Source organism: Ailuropoda melanoleuca, chromosome 13 (genome assembly GCF_002007445.2).
Source record: "Ailuropoda melanoleuca isolate Jingjing chromosome 13, ASM200744v2, whole genome shotgun sequence".
In the NCBI taxonomy this organism is placed as follows: domain Eukaryota; kingdom Metazoa; phylum Chordata; class Mammalia; order Carnivora; family Ursidae; genus Ailuropoda; species Ailuropoda melanoleuca.
Window position 1 is genome coordinate 67,895,591 of NC_048230.1, and position 13,571 is coordinate 67,909,161.

A 13,571-nucleotide genomic window follows, 5' to 3' on the forward strand; every position below is an offset into this window, starting at 1 on the left:
GCCCCCTCACGCTCATGCACATGCACTTGCGTGCACTCTCTCTCTCTCTAAAATAAATAAATAAGTCTTTAAAAAACAAACAAACCCCAATTGTGGTCTAGCAACATATGTGCGTCTTTATCAAGGCACTGAATAACAAGATCTAGCAGCAGATCTAATAGCTACCATAATTTCAAAGATGTGATGAATATAAATTATTTTTGAGAAACCTGCAACAATATGAATGTGTAATCTTGCTGATTTCTTTTGGTGAAAAAGTCACAGGAATAGCTAATACTATAGTGGTTCATTACCTACATCCGCGGTTAAAGGAAATGATAAATTTTAGTTAGAGGTTAACGAAAACAGATATAAATTTTTTCTTCTCCAAGTGCACAGACCCTTGCCCTAGCTCCTATCTGGACATAGCACAATCACCTGTGACCCACTGTGGCTTTTAGGGCTCGGATTTGAGTCTCAGCTCTACCCCCCATTACTTGGGTGAAAGAGTCTGAGTCATTCTTACCCTCTGAGCCTCTGCTTCCTCATCTCAAAGAGGAGGGAACTGGACCAGATCTTTCTGAGGTTCCTACCAGAGCCTCTCAAGATCCGGTGGCTCCTTAATCCTGGGTAGACTAGCAATAAATGAAGGAGATCAAGCGTGCTACAAGCATAACAACGAACACTTGAGTGAACTGACAGATAGCTTTTCACGGCTGATGCACCACGGAGACATCAGCAGACCCGCCACGGCCTCGTCAGGTAGGCTCCTCCTGCCCAGCCTGTCCCAGCCCAGGTGCCAAGGGGTGTGCCCCTCACTGACCGTTCAAATCGCATGACTTTGGCCAGGAGCAGCTGCAGGGGCTCTGAGTAGTTGCGGTAGCTGTCCAGGACTTGCAGGAGGTTACAGAGGGCCTGGATCTCGGGCTCTGTCCTCCAGGAAGGCAGCTTCTGTGCAATCTGCATGGCTTTTGGAGGGAAGTGACCCTGGGGAGAGAGGACCAGAGTGACACACAAGACCTAGCAGTCTCCCCCAGGGGCCAGTGTGCGACTCCCCACTCCTGTTCTTATACTTTCCGTACAACAATGGCTGACATGTACTGAGTGGTTACTGTGTGCCTGGCATCGGGATACACATCTTACACACACCATCTCACTGCATCTTTGCCCAGCCCGAGAAGTGAAGCACAATTACGATTCCCATTTGACAAATAAAGACACTCAGGGTGATAACCTAGATCTGCTATGTACCAAGACCCTTGTCCCCAACTCCTGACCATACTGCCTTTGCTGTTCACTGACCACCCCCTTATGGGCCCCACATGGTCTGACTCCCTTCCTCCCTACCCCCCACAACCTCACCTCCTACCTCCCTCCTTCATTCTCCAGTCTCTAGCCTTCTACCCATCCCTTGCAGGAGCCAAGCTCACTTCTGTCCTGCAGACTTTGCTTGAGCTATTTCCTCTGCCTGGAATGTTCTTCCCCTGGGTTTTCACATGGTTATGGCTGCTTCCTCCTCTTCATTCAGTTCTTATGTTACCACATCCTCAGGGAGTCCCTACTGGATCATTTGACCTAAAATAGTAAGCCCCCTTCCCAGCAGTCTATAGTCTCTGAATCATTTTTCCCAAAGTAATTCATACTCTCTGAAATGACCTTATTCTTTCTTTTTTAAGATTTCACTTATTTATTTGAGAGAGAGAGGGAGAGAGAACACATACACGAGTGAGGGGGGCAGAGGGAGAGGGAGAAGCAGACTCCCTCCTGAGCAGGGAGCCCCACATGGGACTTGATCCCAGGACCCTGAGATCATGACCTGAGCCAAAGGCAGATGCTTAACTGACTGAACCACGCAGGCGCCCCCTCTTTTTTGTTAATGTGTATATTATCTATCATTTCGCCATTCTACACACACACACACACACACACACACACACAGACACTCACTCTACAACTGCACTATCCAATATGGCAGCCATTAGCCCCATGTAGCTATTGAAATTTAAATTAAATTAGATGAAAAATAAGTTCTGGGATGGCTGGGTGGCTCAGTTGGTTAAGCGTCTGCCTTCAGCTCAGGTTGTGATCCCAGGGTCCTGGGATCGAGCCCCACATCAGGCCACCTGCTCAGCGGGGAACCTGCTTCTCCCTCTGCCTGCCACTCCCCTTGCTTGTGCTCTCTCTCTCTCTGTCAAATAAATAAATAAAATCTTTAAAAAAAATAATAAGTTCCTCAGTCACACCTAGCCACAAGTGCAACATGTGTCTGTTGGCTACTATATTGGACAACACAGACAATTGAACATTTACATTATCTCAGAAAGTTCTATTGGACAAAGGTGTTCTAGACTATAAGCCCCAATATAAACACCTAGTGGCTTCATCTATCTTATTCACCCCACTCTAGAATAACATCTCACATGTAATGGGCACTCAACAAAATAAAAATTTATGGAAAGAATCAATGAATACCAGCTAATTTTACATAAGAGTAGTTGTCACAGAACCAAAAAAAAAAAAGTGGGACATGATGAGAAATTCCGGACAGCAGGTCTGAAGCCTTGCGTGCTCACTCAGAAGGGCAGTGCTGCTCGGTGATTAATAATGCGCAGGTTCTGGGCGCCTAGCGGCTCGGTCAGTTAAGCGTCTGCCTTCAGCTCAGGTCATGATCCTGGGGTCCTGGGATGGAGCCCCAAGTCGGGCTCCCTGCCCAGCAGGGAGTCTGCTTCTCCCTCTGCCCCTCCCCATCAATTGTGCTTTCTCTCTCTCCCTCTCTCTCTCTCTTTCTCTCTAACAGATAAATAAAACCTTAAAAAAATTTTTTTTAATGGACAGGCTCTGGTGCCAGGTACTGGGGTTTGAACCTTGGCCTGTTCCTTCCTATGTGTGTCCTGGGACAAGTCACTTCTCCCTGAGCTTCAGTTTCCCTATCTGAGAGCAGCAGAATCTGAATGCATAAATAGCAAAGCTAATACATACAAGGGGCTTATGGGCCCAGCTCCCAGCCAGGACTATGGAAGCATTGACTTTATTTTTTATTTTATTTTATTTTTTTTTTATGAAGTAGGCTCCGCGCGCAGCATGAAGCCCAACATGGGGGTCAAACCCATGACCCTGAGATCAAGACCTGAACTGAGATCAAGTCAGATGTTCAACCAATTGAGCCATAGGTGCCCTGTGTTGGCCATTTTTAAGGTCTGAATCCAATCTTCCTCCTTCCTAACCCTCTCTTGCTATCAATAACCCATTGGGATTTCTTTTTTTCTTTTTTTTAAAAAGATTTTATTTATTTATTCGACAGAGATAGAGACAGCCAGCAAGANCTCTCTCTCCCTCTCTCTCTCTCTTTCTCTCTAACAGATAAATAAAACCTTAAAAAAATTTTTTTTAATGGACAGGCTCTGGTGCCAGGTACTGGGGTTTGAACCTTGGCCTGTTCCTTCCTATGTGTGTCCTGGGACAAGTCACTTCTCCCTGAGCTTCAGTTTCCCTATCTGAGAGCAGCAGAATCTGAATGCATAAATAGCAAAGCTAATACATACAAGGGGCTTATGGGCCCAGCTCCCAGCCAGGACTATGGAAGCATTGACTTTATTTTTTATTTTATTTTATTTTTTTTTTATGAAGTAGGCTCCGCGCGCAGCATGAAGCCCAACATGGGGGTCAAACCCATGACCCTGAGATCAAGACCTGAACTGAGATCAAGTCAGATGTTCAACCAATTGAGCCATAGGTGCCCTGTGTTGGCCATTTTTAAGGTCTGAATCCAATCTTCCTCCTTCCTAACCCTCTCTTGCTATCAATAACCCATTGGGATTTCTTTTTTTCTTTTTTTTAAAAAGATTTTATTTATTTATTCGACAGAGATAGAGACAGCCAGCAAGAGAGGGAACACAAGCAGGGGGAGTGGGAGAGGAAGAAGCAGGCTCATAGTGGAGGAGCCTGATGTGGGGCTCAATCCCATAACGCCGGGATCACGCCCTGAGCCGAAGGCAGACGCTTAACTGCTGTGCCACCCAGGCGCCCCCCCATTGGGGTTTCTATCACAGGGTCCATTTATGACAAAACCCAGATGACTCTGGTTTCTATGAACAAAACCGATTCTCTGGGCCCACTAGGGGCCCTAATTCTTTGAGGAAATCTCTCTCACCACCTCCAACCCTTAGAGACCCCCTTCTCTGGATTCCTACAGAACTGACTCTGTTACTTAACTTCCCAGGTAACTTTCCTCACCTTAACTCCTACTCAGCTCCTTAATGGCAGGTGGTGATGTTACACCACCGAGAACCCCCACAACCAGACATAGATCTAAGCCTCGAGCTGGTAAGAGCTTCAAATCTTTCCTATAAAGAGGTAGGCCCCTTTAAAATTTAAATTAAATTTTAATTTAGTATCCAAGATCTGGTGGGAAGAAGCTGGGAAAATAACAACAATTCTTGAAATTCAGAGAACAAGTCACACAGTCCACAGCCTCACCCAGATATGAAGCATTCCCTCGCCCGAATGGCCGTCTGACAGCCACGTGGGGGATAGGTGTGCCCAGTGTCTCTCAGAAGGCTTGAGGCAGAACCAGAATTCACACACAGGCCAGGGTTTTTCCCACCACCCTGATTATTTCTCCTGTGTCTAGAGCTCTCACAGCCTCTACTTTGCATTTTTCTCCCTTGTCCAAGGGTCCAAGTACAGGAGCTCTCTCTGCTGGTTCTGCTCTGCTCTAAGGCGACAGTGGGCTCAAGGGGGCTCACAGCCTCAGAGTGTCAGGACTGGAATCTTGGGATCACTGAGATGGGCTATGTCATAGATGAGGAAACTAAGTGGTTAGTTCAGGATGATACAGTGGTTTGGTGCCAGAACCCGGACTGGACCCAGCTGTTCTGATACCCAGTTCAGTGCCTCTTCCAGGCCATGAGGCAGAAAGAAAATTCCCAGCAGCAAAGTTAGAGTTACACATACCTCCTCTGCAACGAAGTCCATGGTATCAAATGTGATTCGGCCTTGCTTCCTTTTCTGCAGGGAAAAAAAGGAATGGGAGAGAAGAAAGAGAATCAGCAAGACTGCTCCTAGAATTTTGCACTGAAACCCTCCTGCATCCCCAGTCCCCATCTCCGTGGTAGGCAGGAAGCCACAGGAATCCTCCTACCCGCTGGCCCTCTCATGTCAGCCTCTGCTCAAAAGCCCCAACTCAGCCCCAGACTCGGGCCCAGCATTGACGTGTCACTGTTGAGACAGAGAGAGATGCGGAGGGGTGAGGATAAAGAGAGGAAAGATGGAGAGTAAAAAGGAAGAGGAGAAAGAAGCAAACAAGTGGGAAAGTGGAGAGGGACAAAAAGGGACAAAATGGGGGCATCGATGAAGCCAGCCTTCGCTAAGTGCCTATGAGGAGCCAGGCTCGCTCATCTTCCTTCCTTACTCCATTTCACCCTCAGGACAAAGCAGGTATTACTGAGCCCCCTTTTGGACCCGAAGCAGGTGAAGGAAACTGCCCAGCGATGACACTGAGTAATCAGTCCTCTCCTAGAATATGGCCAGAAGAAGGAAGTGTAAGAGGTCTTAGGGATGAACTAATCCAACTCTATCTCCTAACAGACGCAGGGAGGATGTGGAAAGAGTGGGGGAAAAGGCAGAGAGAGGGGGAAGATATGTGGGAGAAGGCAGGGGGAAGAAAAGGGACAAACAAGGCCCTGACCACCACCTGGGCCAAACCAAACCACCCCCACCCTTCTCTCTAGGCACACCTCAGGTCCTCCCCACCGCAGAGCCCCATTCATAGCTTGTGTACCTGCACGGTGCTTCTCAAGAAGCCCAGTGAAAGAAAGCAGTGGTGCTCAGAAAGATCTGGATTCACGAGCTCTAACGAAAACTGGTCACGGCTCTCTTTACCCAACCCCACACTCCAGCCCTAGCTCTCTGCCCAGTAGCCACAGGACCCCCTTAGGCTGCCCTTAAGGGGCTTCTGCTCTGCTCAAGTCCACTCTGCCCATGCAGTGTCATTAAGTTTTAGCCTCACACTACCCTGAGGACAAGGTTGATTTGGGTCTTCAGCTTCCAAGTGCCCAGGCACCGACCCACATCTTCTGGGAACCAAAGACTCCTGGTTCCCAGGGACCATTGCTTTACCACTGCATGATGACACCCTGAGTCAGAATGTCCTTCCTGACAGTGAACCTCAGTCTCTCGGGTTCCAATTCTTCCACTCCACCCCTTCCCAACTCATGGTCCAACCACAGGGCAGAATCTGGCTGTAGATTCATTTGGTTTGGCCAGCATAATGTCCTTAAAATACATGAATATGTTCAGACAGGACATGCTCTTCTTTTCTGCAGACCCACAGGCCCCTACTCCCTGCTACGTCTTAAACTCAGCCACACACACACAGTTACACCTGCCAGCCCCTTAGAGACCTGCCTTTCTTTTACCCATCAGCACTGCCCATACCCCTCTCCTTCAGAAACCATTTGGGACAATTTCTTGGAATGAATCCCTGGGTGTAGTCGGGAGGCAGGGCTGAATCTAGTCACTTGGCACAACAGGAAAATGGGCAGAGTTTGTCCAGAGATTGAGAGAAACTTTGGGGCCCTGAATAGTAATGAAGACACCTTTGGGGATCCAGAACAGGTTAACAGAATGGTGATCAACTTTTCTGAGCTGAAAAGGGTGCATGATCTACCACTAGGATAAAATATTTGAAACGGGGACCTTCTAGAAAATCTAGAAAGCATGGTCTCCAAAGTGAGCAGGGCCCTGCATGTGCTCCTTTATTTAAATGGAGGGGACTGGAAAGAACATTCAGAAAACCCTGACTCGAATGAGACTTCTAGATTTCTCTGGCTCTTTTGATCCCTGTTGGAATGGAGATGGCTTCTCCCCTACTCCTGGTGTTTCTTTCCACATGGAGGGAGTTGTACTGGCAGAACACTACTAGCTCTTCTCCTTCCACATTGAGAAGGAGCAACTTAAACTCCTCGGTGAATTTGGAAGGAAGAACTGGGTGAGATCATTCCTTCTCCATCCCTCTGAGCCTACAGTCTGCTCTGCCCTCCTCTCCTGTCAGTTTAGGGCAGGAGGCCCTGCTCCCGCAGTGGAGGCCTGCCTTGGTACAGCACTGCCCGTCACCAGGGACGTAAGGCTATCTAATTCTGGGGTTTAGTCTTAGGTCATCCTCTCGCTTAATGATGCAAACCACCTTCTCCAATAAAAGTCTCATCATTGACAAAAGTGACAGTTGGGTCTCCCATCTGGTTTACCCTTTGTCTTCTCTCTGTTGGCTCAGAATATGGCCTGAGAAGTGAGGTGCTATTTCCTGGACCCCCTTAAACCCTCACGATTCTGCTGAGGCCAGCTGCTTACATCCCAGAAGGAAAAGAGAGGATGCTTTCTGTGAGCAGTCTCGATGATCTGATATTCCCGGAATCCCCTGAGGCCCTGGCGGAATATTTTACACACTCGGATCATCACAATGATATCCATGGTGAGCTGGTACAGCCCCTGTGGAAACAAAACAAATTAGATCAGTAGAAGCCATCTGTTTTCAACAGCCACCAGCCGGCTAGATGGCACTGACAAGGCAAAACGGGATAGGATTAAATGCAGGGGTGTTTTGGAGCCATGGTTACATTTTCAGAAAGTCTTCAAGCCTGTTGCAATCGCGTTGGTAGCCTGCAAACGGCCACAGCTGCAGTATTTATGCCACAGAAACTGGCAACTACTACAAACCTCCCTCGCCGGGAGCTGGTTGGTAAAACATTCTCCAGCACAGCTCTAGCTAATTAGCAAGTCCTTCTCTTCGGTCCAGAAAAGAGCACAAGTGAAAGCAGGCAGCAAGGGGTGATGCAAAGAGCCTTGATTTTGGAATCCAATGGATCTGAGGGAAGGACAGTCAAGCAGATGCAACATTGCTGCTTTTGAAGACAGAAGATGGGGGCCATGAGTCAAGGGATGTGAGTAGTCTCTAGAAGCTAAAGAAGTCCAGGAAATGGGATTCTTCCTTAGACCCTCAAGAAAGGACTGTAGCCCTGCTGACGCCTGGATTTTTGCCCAGGGAGACCCGTGCCAGACTTCTAGCCCACATAAGATAATATCATTTGTTTTAAGCCACGAAATTGTGCGATATGTTACAGTAGCAATAACTGGAAACCAATATAACCACTCCATCCAAGCCAGGCCATCTGATCCCAGGAAACCTTTGAGCCTGGGAATTTGGAATTGGAACTGAGAACAAATCAGACTCTCTATCCCAGTATGAATTTGGCAGTAAGGGCAGTCACCTCCTGTCTGCCAAGTAAATACAGGGGATAGGGAAACAAGTTCAACACCAAAGAGACAAATCCAGAATGTGAAACAATCTACAAGTCAACTAACCCAGTTTCTCAAGAGACATACAAATAAATGCAAAGTATGAAGCTTTGGATCCTGATTCATAATAACAAGCTGTAAAAACCATTATTTAGGGACAAATAAGGAAGTTGAATATGCCTGGAGATTAGACGATATTAGGGATATTAGTGTTAATTTTCTTAATATTATGGTGATGTTGTAATTACGTCCTTATTTTTAAGAAGTGTCATTAAAAAAATGCAACTTAAGGGCGCCTGGGAGGCTCAGTTGGTTAAGCATCTGCCTTCGGCTTAGGTCATGATCCCGGGGTCCTGGGATCGAGCCCCACATTGGGTTCCTTGCCGAGCAGGGAGCTGGCTTCTCCCTCTCCCCCCGCTTGTGCTCTCATGCTCTCTCTCTCTCAAATAAATAAAATCTTTGGGGAAAAAATGCACTTACTCTCAAAGGATTCAACTAGCACACACACAAATATGTAAAGCCAATGTGGCAAAATGCTGACTGTTAGATCTAAGAAGTGATCATTATATTTCAACTTCTACATTTGAAAATTTCCATAACAAAACAAATGTAAAAACTAAAAACTTTTGTTTATTAACTTCTGTTAATCAGGAGAAAGAAAGAAAGAAAGAAAGAAAGAAAGAAAGAAAGAAAGAAAGAAAGATCAAACTGAAGATTGGAAGAATACATTTGCCACGCACAGAATCAACCAAGGATTCCTACCCAAAATTACAAAGAATAACTATTACAAAAAACTACATCCGAAACTGCTTTTTTCTACTTTAAAAATTCTACAAATCAAAGGAAAAATACAAATAACCCAAAAGAAAAAATGAACAAAGGATATGAATTGGTAATTCAAAGGGAAAACCCAAATCACCTATAAATAATGAAAAGATTCTGAACATCACTAGAGATAAAGGAAATGTAAATTAAAGCGACAAGAAGATACCATTTTACACTTATTGGATTCGGGGAATGGGAGACATTTCCCATGGGAAAAGCTGAAAACAACTGAAGTGTCCGTCAGTAGGGGAATGTATCAACGCATTACTGTGCAGTCCCAGGACTGAACATAGCCCTAGAGCTGTGTATGTCAGTGTGGGTAAAGCTCACCCGATTTTGAGTGGAAAAAAGGTTGAAAAGGACACCATTTTTAAAAATGTGTTACATGCTATGTTGCTTATAAGTACGTATGTAATAAAATTTTTAAATCTAGATAGGAAGAGCACACATCAACCTCAGGAAAGTGGTCCCCAGTGCGGGGGAAGGGACGGGATGATGAGGAGCTTCACCAGTACCTATAATATTTTCTTTAAAAACATGTATATCTGAAGGAAATATGGGGAAAGGCTTTATTAATAAAATTAATACTAATCAAATACCAATTTTCCATCAGGTACTATTCTAAGCCCTTTATATGTATCTACTCATTTCATTCTCAACAATAAATCAATGCAATAGATACTAATACTATCATCACCCTTCACAGAGGGGAAAACAGGCACAGCAAATCAAGTGAATTGCCTAATACTACTATTAGTCATATGACTAACAGGTGATAGGGATTTGAACCCAGGCAGTCTGGCTCCAGGATGCGTAGGTTCAACCTACCACTCTACCCTGCTGCCAGGCCTTATTCTCTCTGGATCTCCTAACAGCAGGAAGGGTGGGTACAGAACAGTTCTTAGGGGCTCAGACTGTAGCCTGTGCCATGACCAGTGTCAAGGGGATAGCAGTCTACAGGGAAGGAGTCAGAATTCAGTCTTTCTGAAGCCTCACCTGGAACTCTAACCTTTGTGCCATGTTGTGACTCCAAAAGATATAGTGTAGGCCCCCTCTTACACCTGCCTCTCCCTTCCTCAAAATACCACTCTTCCCTCCCAGGACCCTGGACACTCCTCACCAGTTCCTTCTTCAGGATCTGCCACGAATAAGACACCATGTACCTCCTCATGGTTCCTGATCTGCAAATGGCACAGCTAGCCCCTTTGCCTTTCAAGGGTAGGACCACAAATCCTTCCCAAAGAATCCACTTATATTAGAAACAAATTGTTTCCCTCAGTGGCAAGGTAGGAGTTCCTCTCCACTCGTCATACCCTACCAATGGCTTCTGGAAGCCTTGTTCTGAGAAAATCTCATTCTCAGAATCTCCTTATATCACAATGGTGGATTCTGGAAGAGAAGGCAGTGGGAAGGAATTGGAATCTGGGAGTCTAACATTTATTGAGCCCTCATAGGCATTATCATAGTTAATCCTCACAACTACCACAAGGTGAGGGTCTCACACCCACCCCATGCATAAGAATGAAGTTTCATGTAGCTAACTGATTGCCAGTCATGGGGCATCTTAAAGTAGGAGGCTTCTGGGCTGGGGGCAGGAGCACCCAACACCTCAGCCTAGGGGGATCTCCAAGGCTTAGAACTTGGAGACCCTGAAGTGTGAGTGCATGACGCTGTCCTATAAATCTTGTTAAATCAGCAAATCAGGAACACTCGGAAAGCCAGAAGTACTCAGCTAAATGGGGTGCCAAATGTTGAAAGGAACTCGGTGACTAGAACTCAGTGACCCTGAAGTCCTTCCAAAAGTAGAGAAGACTATGGAATCTAAAGTATTGCTGTTGACTAAACATGGCAGTTGATGATCACGATTTGCTCTTGTATGAGAATCTTCAATAAAAAACTATGACTTTAAGTATTGCCTGATTTGATATTCCTATCCAGCTAGGCCTATCTGCCACCCCTCTCCCAACTGACAGCCAAATGGAAGGACACGGAACACAGTGAAGAGAGCCTGACAGCAGGGAAGACCCAAGCTTGGCATTACTAAATTCAAAAGCCACCACTCCTAGAGTGAGACACTAACCATTTACAGAGATGAGAAGAGATAGAATTGGGTTTTCTTCCTCCCTTGCCTAGAGAAAAGATGCAAAGAACTCAGGGAGATACAGAATAAGAGAAAGTTTCAGAGAAAAAGAGAAAGAAGCAGTGTGGAGTTTTTGCCTCCTCTACCACAGACTTGGTCTTAAGGAAATAAAGTTTAGGGGGTTTCTGAAACAAACTACTGGGGACGGGGAAGGCAAGAAAGATAGTGGAAGGTGGCTATGGACAGGGAGGTATCTGATCGGTCCTCTGAGCTGCCTGAGATGCACGTGACATGAAAAGGACCCAGACTAACAAGGGCATCAGAGGATGCCAGTAAGTAGGGCCAAGATCCTGATGAGACACTGAAAATAGATACTCCCACCTCACCTCTTGCCAGCGGTGGTTGTATAACTTCCCTAGGAATTGGATCAGTGTTGGGGAGAAAGAGGCAGGAAGTTTGGAGAACTCTGAACTAGCCTAAGATGAATCAATCAGCCTGAAATTACATCCCCTTAAAATTACTAGATTGGATCTCAATTTACCTGACGACATCTAAATTGTCTATTAGGAGGCAGAGTGGGGACTCAGAGTCAGACAATAAAGTCAGTTCTAGAAATTAAGGAAGTGTTGAGTGCCTGGGTAGCTCAGTCAGTTATGCACCTGCCTTCAGCCCAGGTCATGATCCCAGGGTCCTGGGATCGAGTCCTGTGTCGGGCTCCCGCTCAGTAAGGAGTCTGCTTTTCCCTCTCCCTCTGCTCCTCCCCCTGCTCGTGCTTGCTCTCTCTCAAATAAATAAATAAAATCTTGAAAAAACAAAAAAGAAATTAAGGAAGTGTCATTTCTGTCCCAGTTTCTAATCTTATAACTGAACTGTTGTAGAGTAGAATGTCAGAAAGGGTGTTGGTCCTAATCTTAAGTGATTTTTTAAATTAACATATAATGTATTATTTGTTTCAGGGGTACAGGTCTGTGATTCATCAGTCTTACACAATACACAGCACTCACCACAATACACCCTTCCCAGTGTTCATCACACTTCCACCCCATCCCTCCCACCCCCCTCCACTCCAGCAACCCTCAGTTTGTTTCCTGAGGTTAAGAGTCTCTTATGGTTTTGTTTCCCTCTCTGGTTTCATCTTGTTTCATTTTTTCCTCTCTTCCCCTATGATCCTCTGCCTTGTGATCTTAGGTAAATTACTTAACCACACTGGGCCTCACTTTCCTCCTTTTAAAACTGAGTTAGAGGGGCACCTGGGGGGGCTCAGTAGGTTAAGCAGCTGCTTTCAGCTCAGGTCCTGGGATCCCAGTGTCCTGGGATCAAGCCCCGCATCAGGATCCCTGCTTAGCAGGTAGCCTGCTTCTCCTTCTCCCTCTGCCTGCCGCTCTGCCTACTTGTGCTCTCTGTGTCAAATAAATAAATAAATAAATAAACAAACAAAATCTTTTTAAAAAATTAAAATAAATAAAACTGAGTTAGAGTCAATTCCACAAATAATTTCTTTTCTTTTCCTTTTTTAAAAAGGATTTATTTATTTATTTGAGAGAGAAAGTATGAGCAGGGTGAGGGGCAGAGGGAGAGAGAGAGAGAGAATCTTAAGCAGACTCCCTGCTGAGCACAGAGCCCAACTCGGGGCTTGATCCCAGGACCCTGAAATCATGACCTGAGCCAAAATCAAGAGTCAAACCCTTAACCAACTGAGGCACCCAGGCGCCCCAAATAATTTCTTTTCAAGATAAGATCCTTATTGTTTTGCTAATTATAAGAGTTATGCAACAAACATTTATAGAGCTCCAACTACATGCAAAGCATGAAAAGGTGAATAAGATATGGTCTCTGCTCATAAGTTCACAATACAGTGGGGATGGAAACCACAGCCATAAGAGAAAGTCACACTAAAATAAAGCTATAAAGATAAACGAAGAAAGGGCAGGGTCTGATCAGAGAGCACGTGATGTGGCTGGAACAAGAGATACACAGGAAACATGGCAGGAAGTGAGGCTGTGCAGGCAGAGTTCACAAACCAGCCACCCATGGACCAAATTGAGTTTGCAGTCTGCTTTATTTGACCCACATGGTGTTCCAGTTAAAATACTGTTAAAACTTAACTTGGTTATCTTTAGTTGGGGAATGGGCTCTCTAATTCACCAAAGTCCTCACCTCACAGAATCATGCTACCTGCCAGGCATGTTACCTACTTGCACTCCCAGTATAAGATCTATATAGCCTCTTTCAGGCCTAAAATCCTTTGACTATATAATCAGCGGTTGCAAAATTGTGGTCCACAGGCCATATCTAGCCTACTGGCATGTTCTGACAGTTTTTTTTAAAATTTGAATTAGGGGCACCTGGGTGGCTCAGTTGGTTAAGCATCTGCCTTTGGCTCGGGTCATGATCT

General features: G+C 45.6%; 1 protein-coding gene across 1 annotated transcript in view; it reads right to left on the reverse strand.

The window, feature by feature from the left end:
- Positions 1-10,325, reverse strand: part of CNBD2 (cyclic nucleotide binding domain containing 2) — a 46,765-nt gene extending 36,440 nt beyond the window's left edge. The window contains exons 1-4 of the mRNA XM_002916416.4: positions 10,217-10,325; positions 7,327-7,464; positions 4,933-4,986; positions 803-966 (exon numbers count right to left, since the gene is read on the reverse strand). Of these exons, the coding sequence (XP_002916462.1) occupies positions 803-966; positions 4,933-4,986; positions 7,327-7,464; positions 10,217-10,267 (407 nt within the window). The 5' untranslated portion in view covers positions 10,268-10,325. The remainder of the gene's footprint in view (positions 1-802; positions 967-4,932; positions 4,987-7,326; positions 7,465-10,216) is intronic.
- Between the last annotated feature and the right edge of the window lie 3,246 nt (positions 10,326-13,571).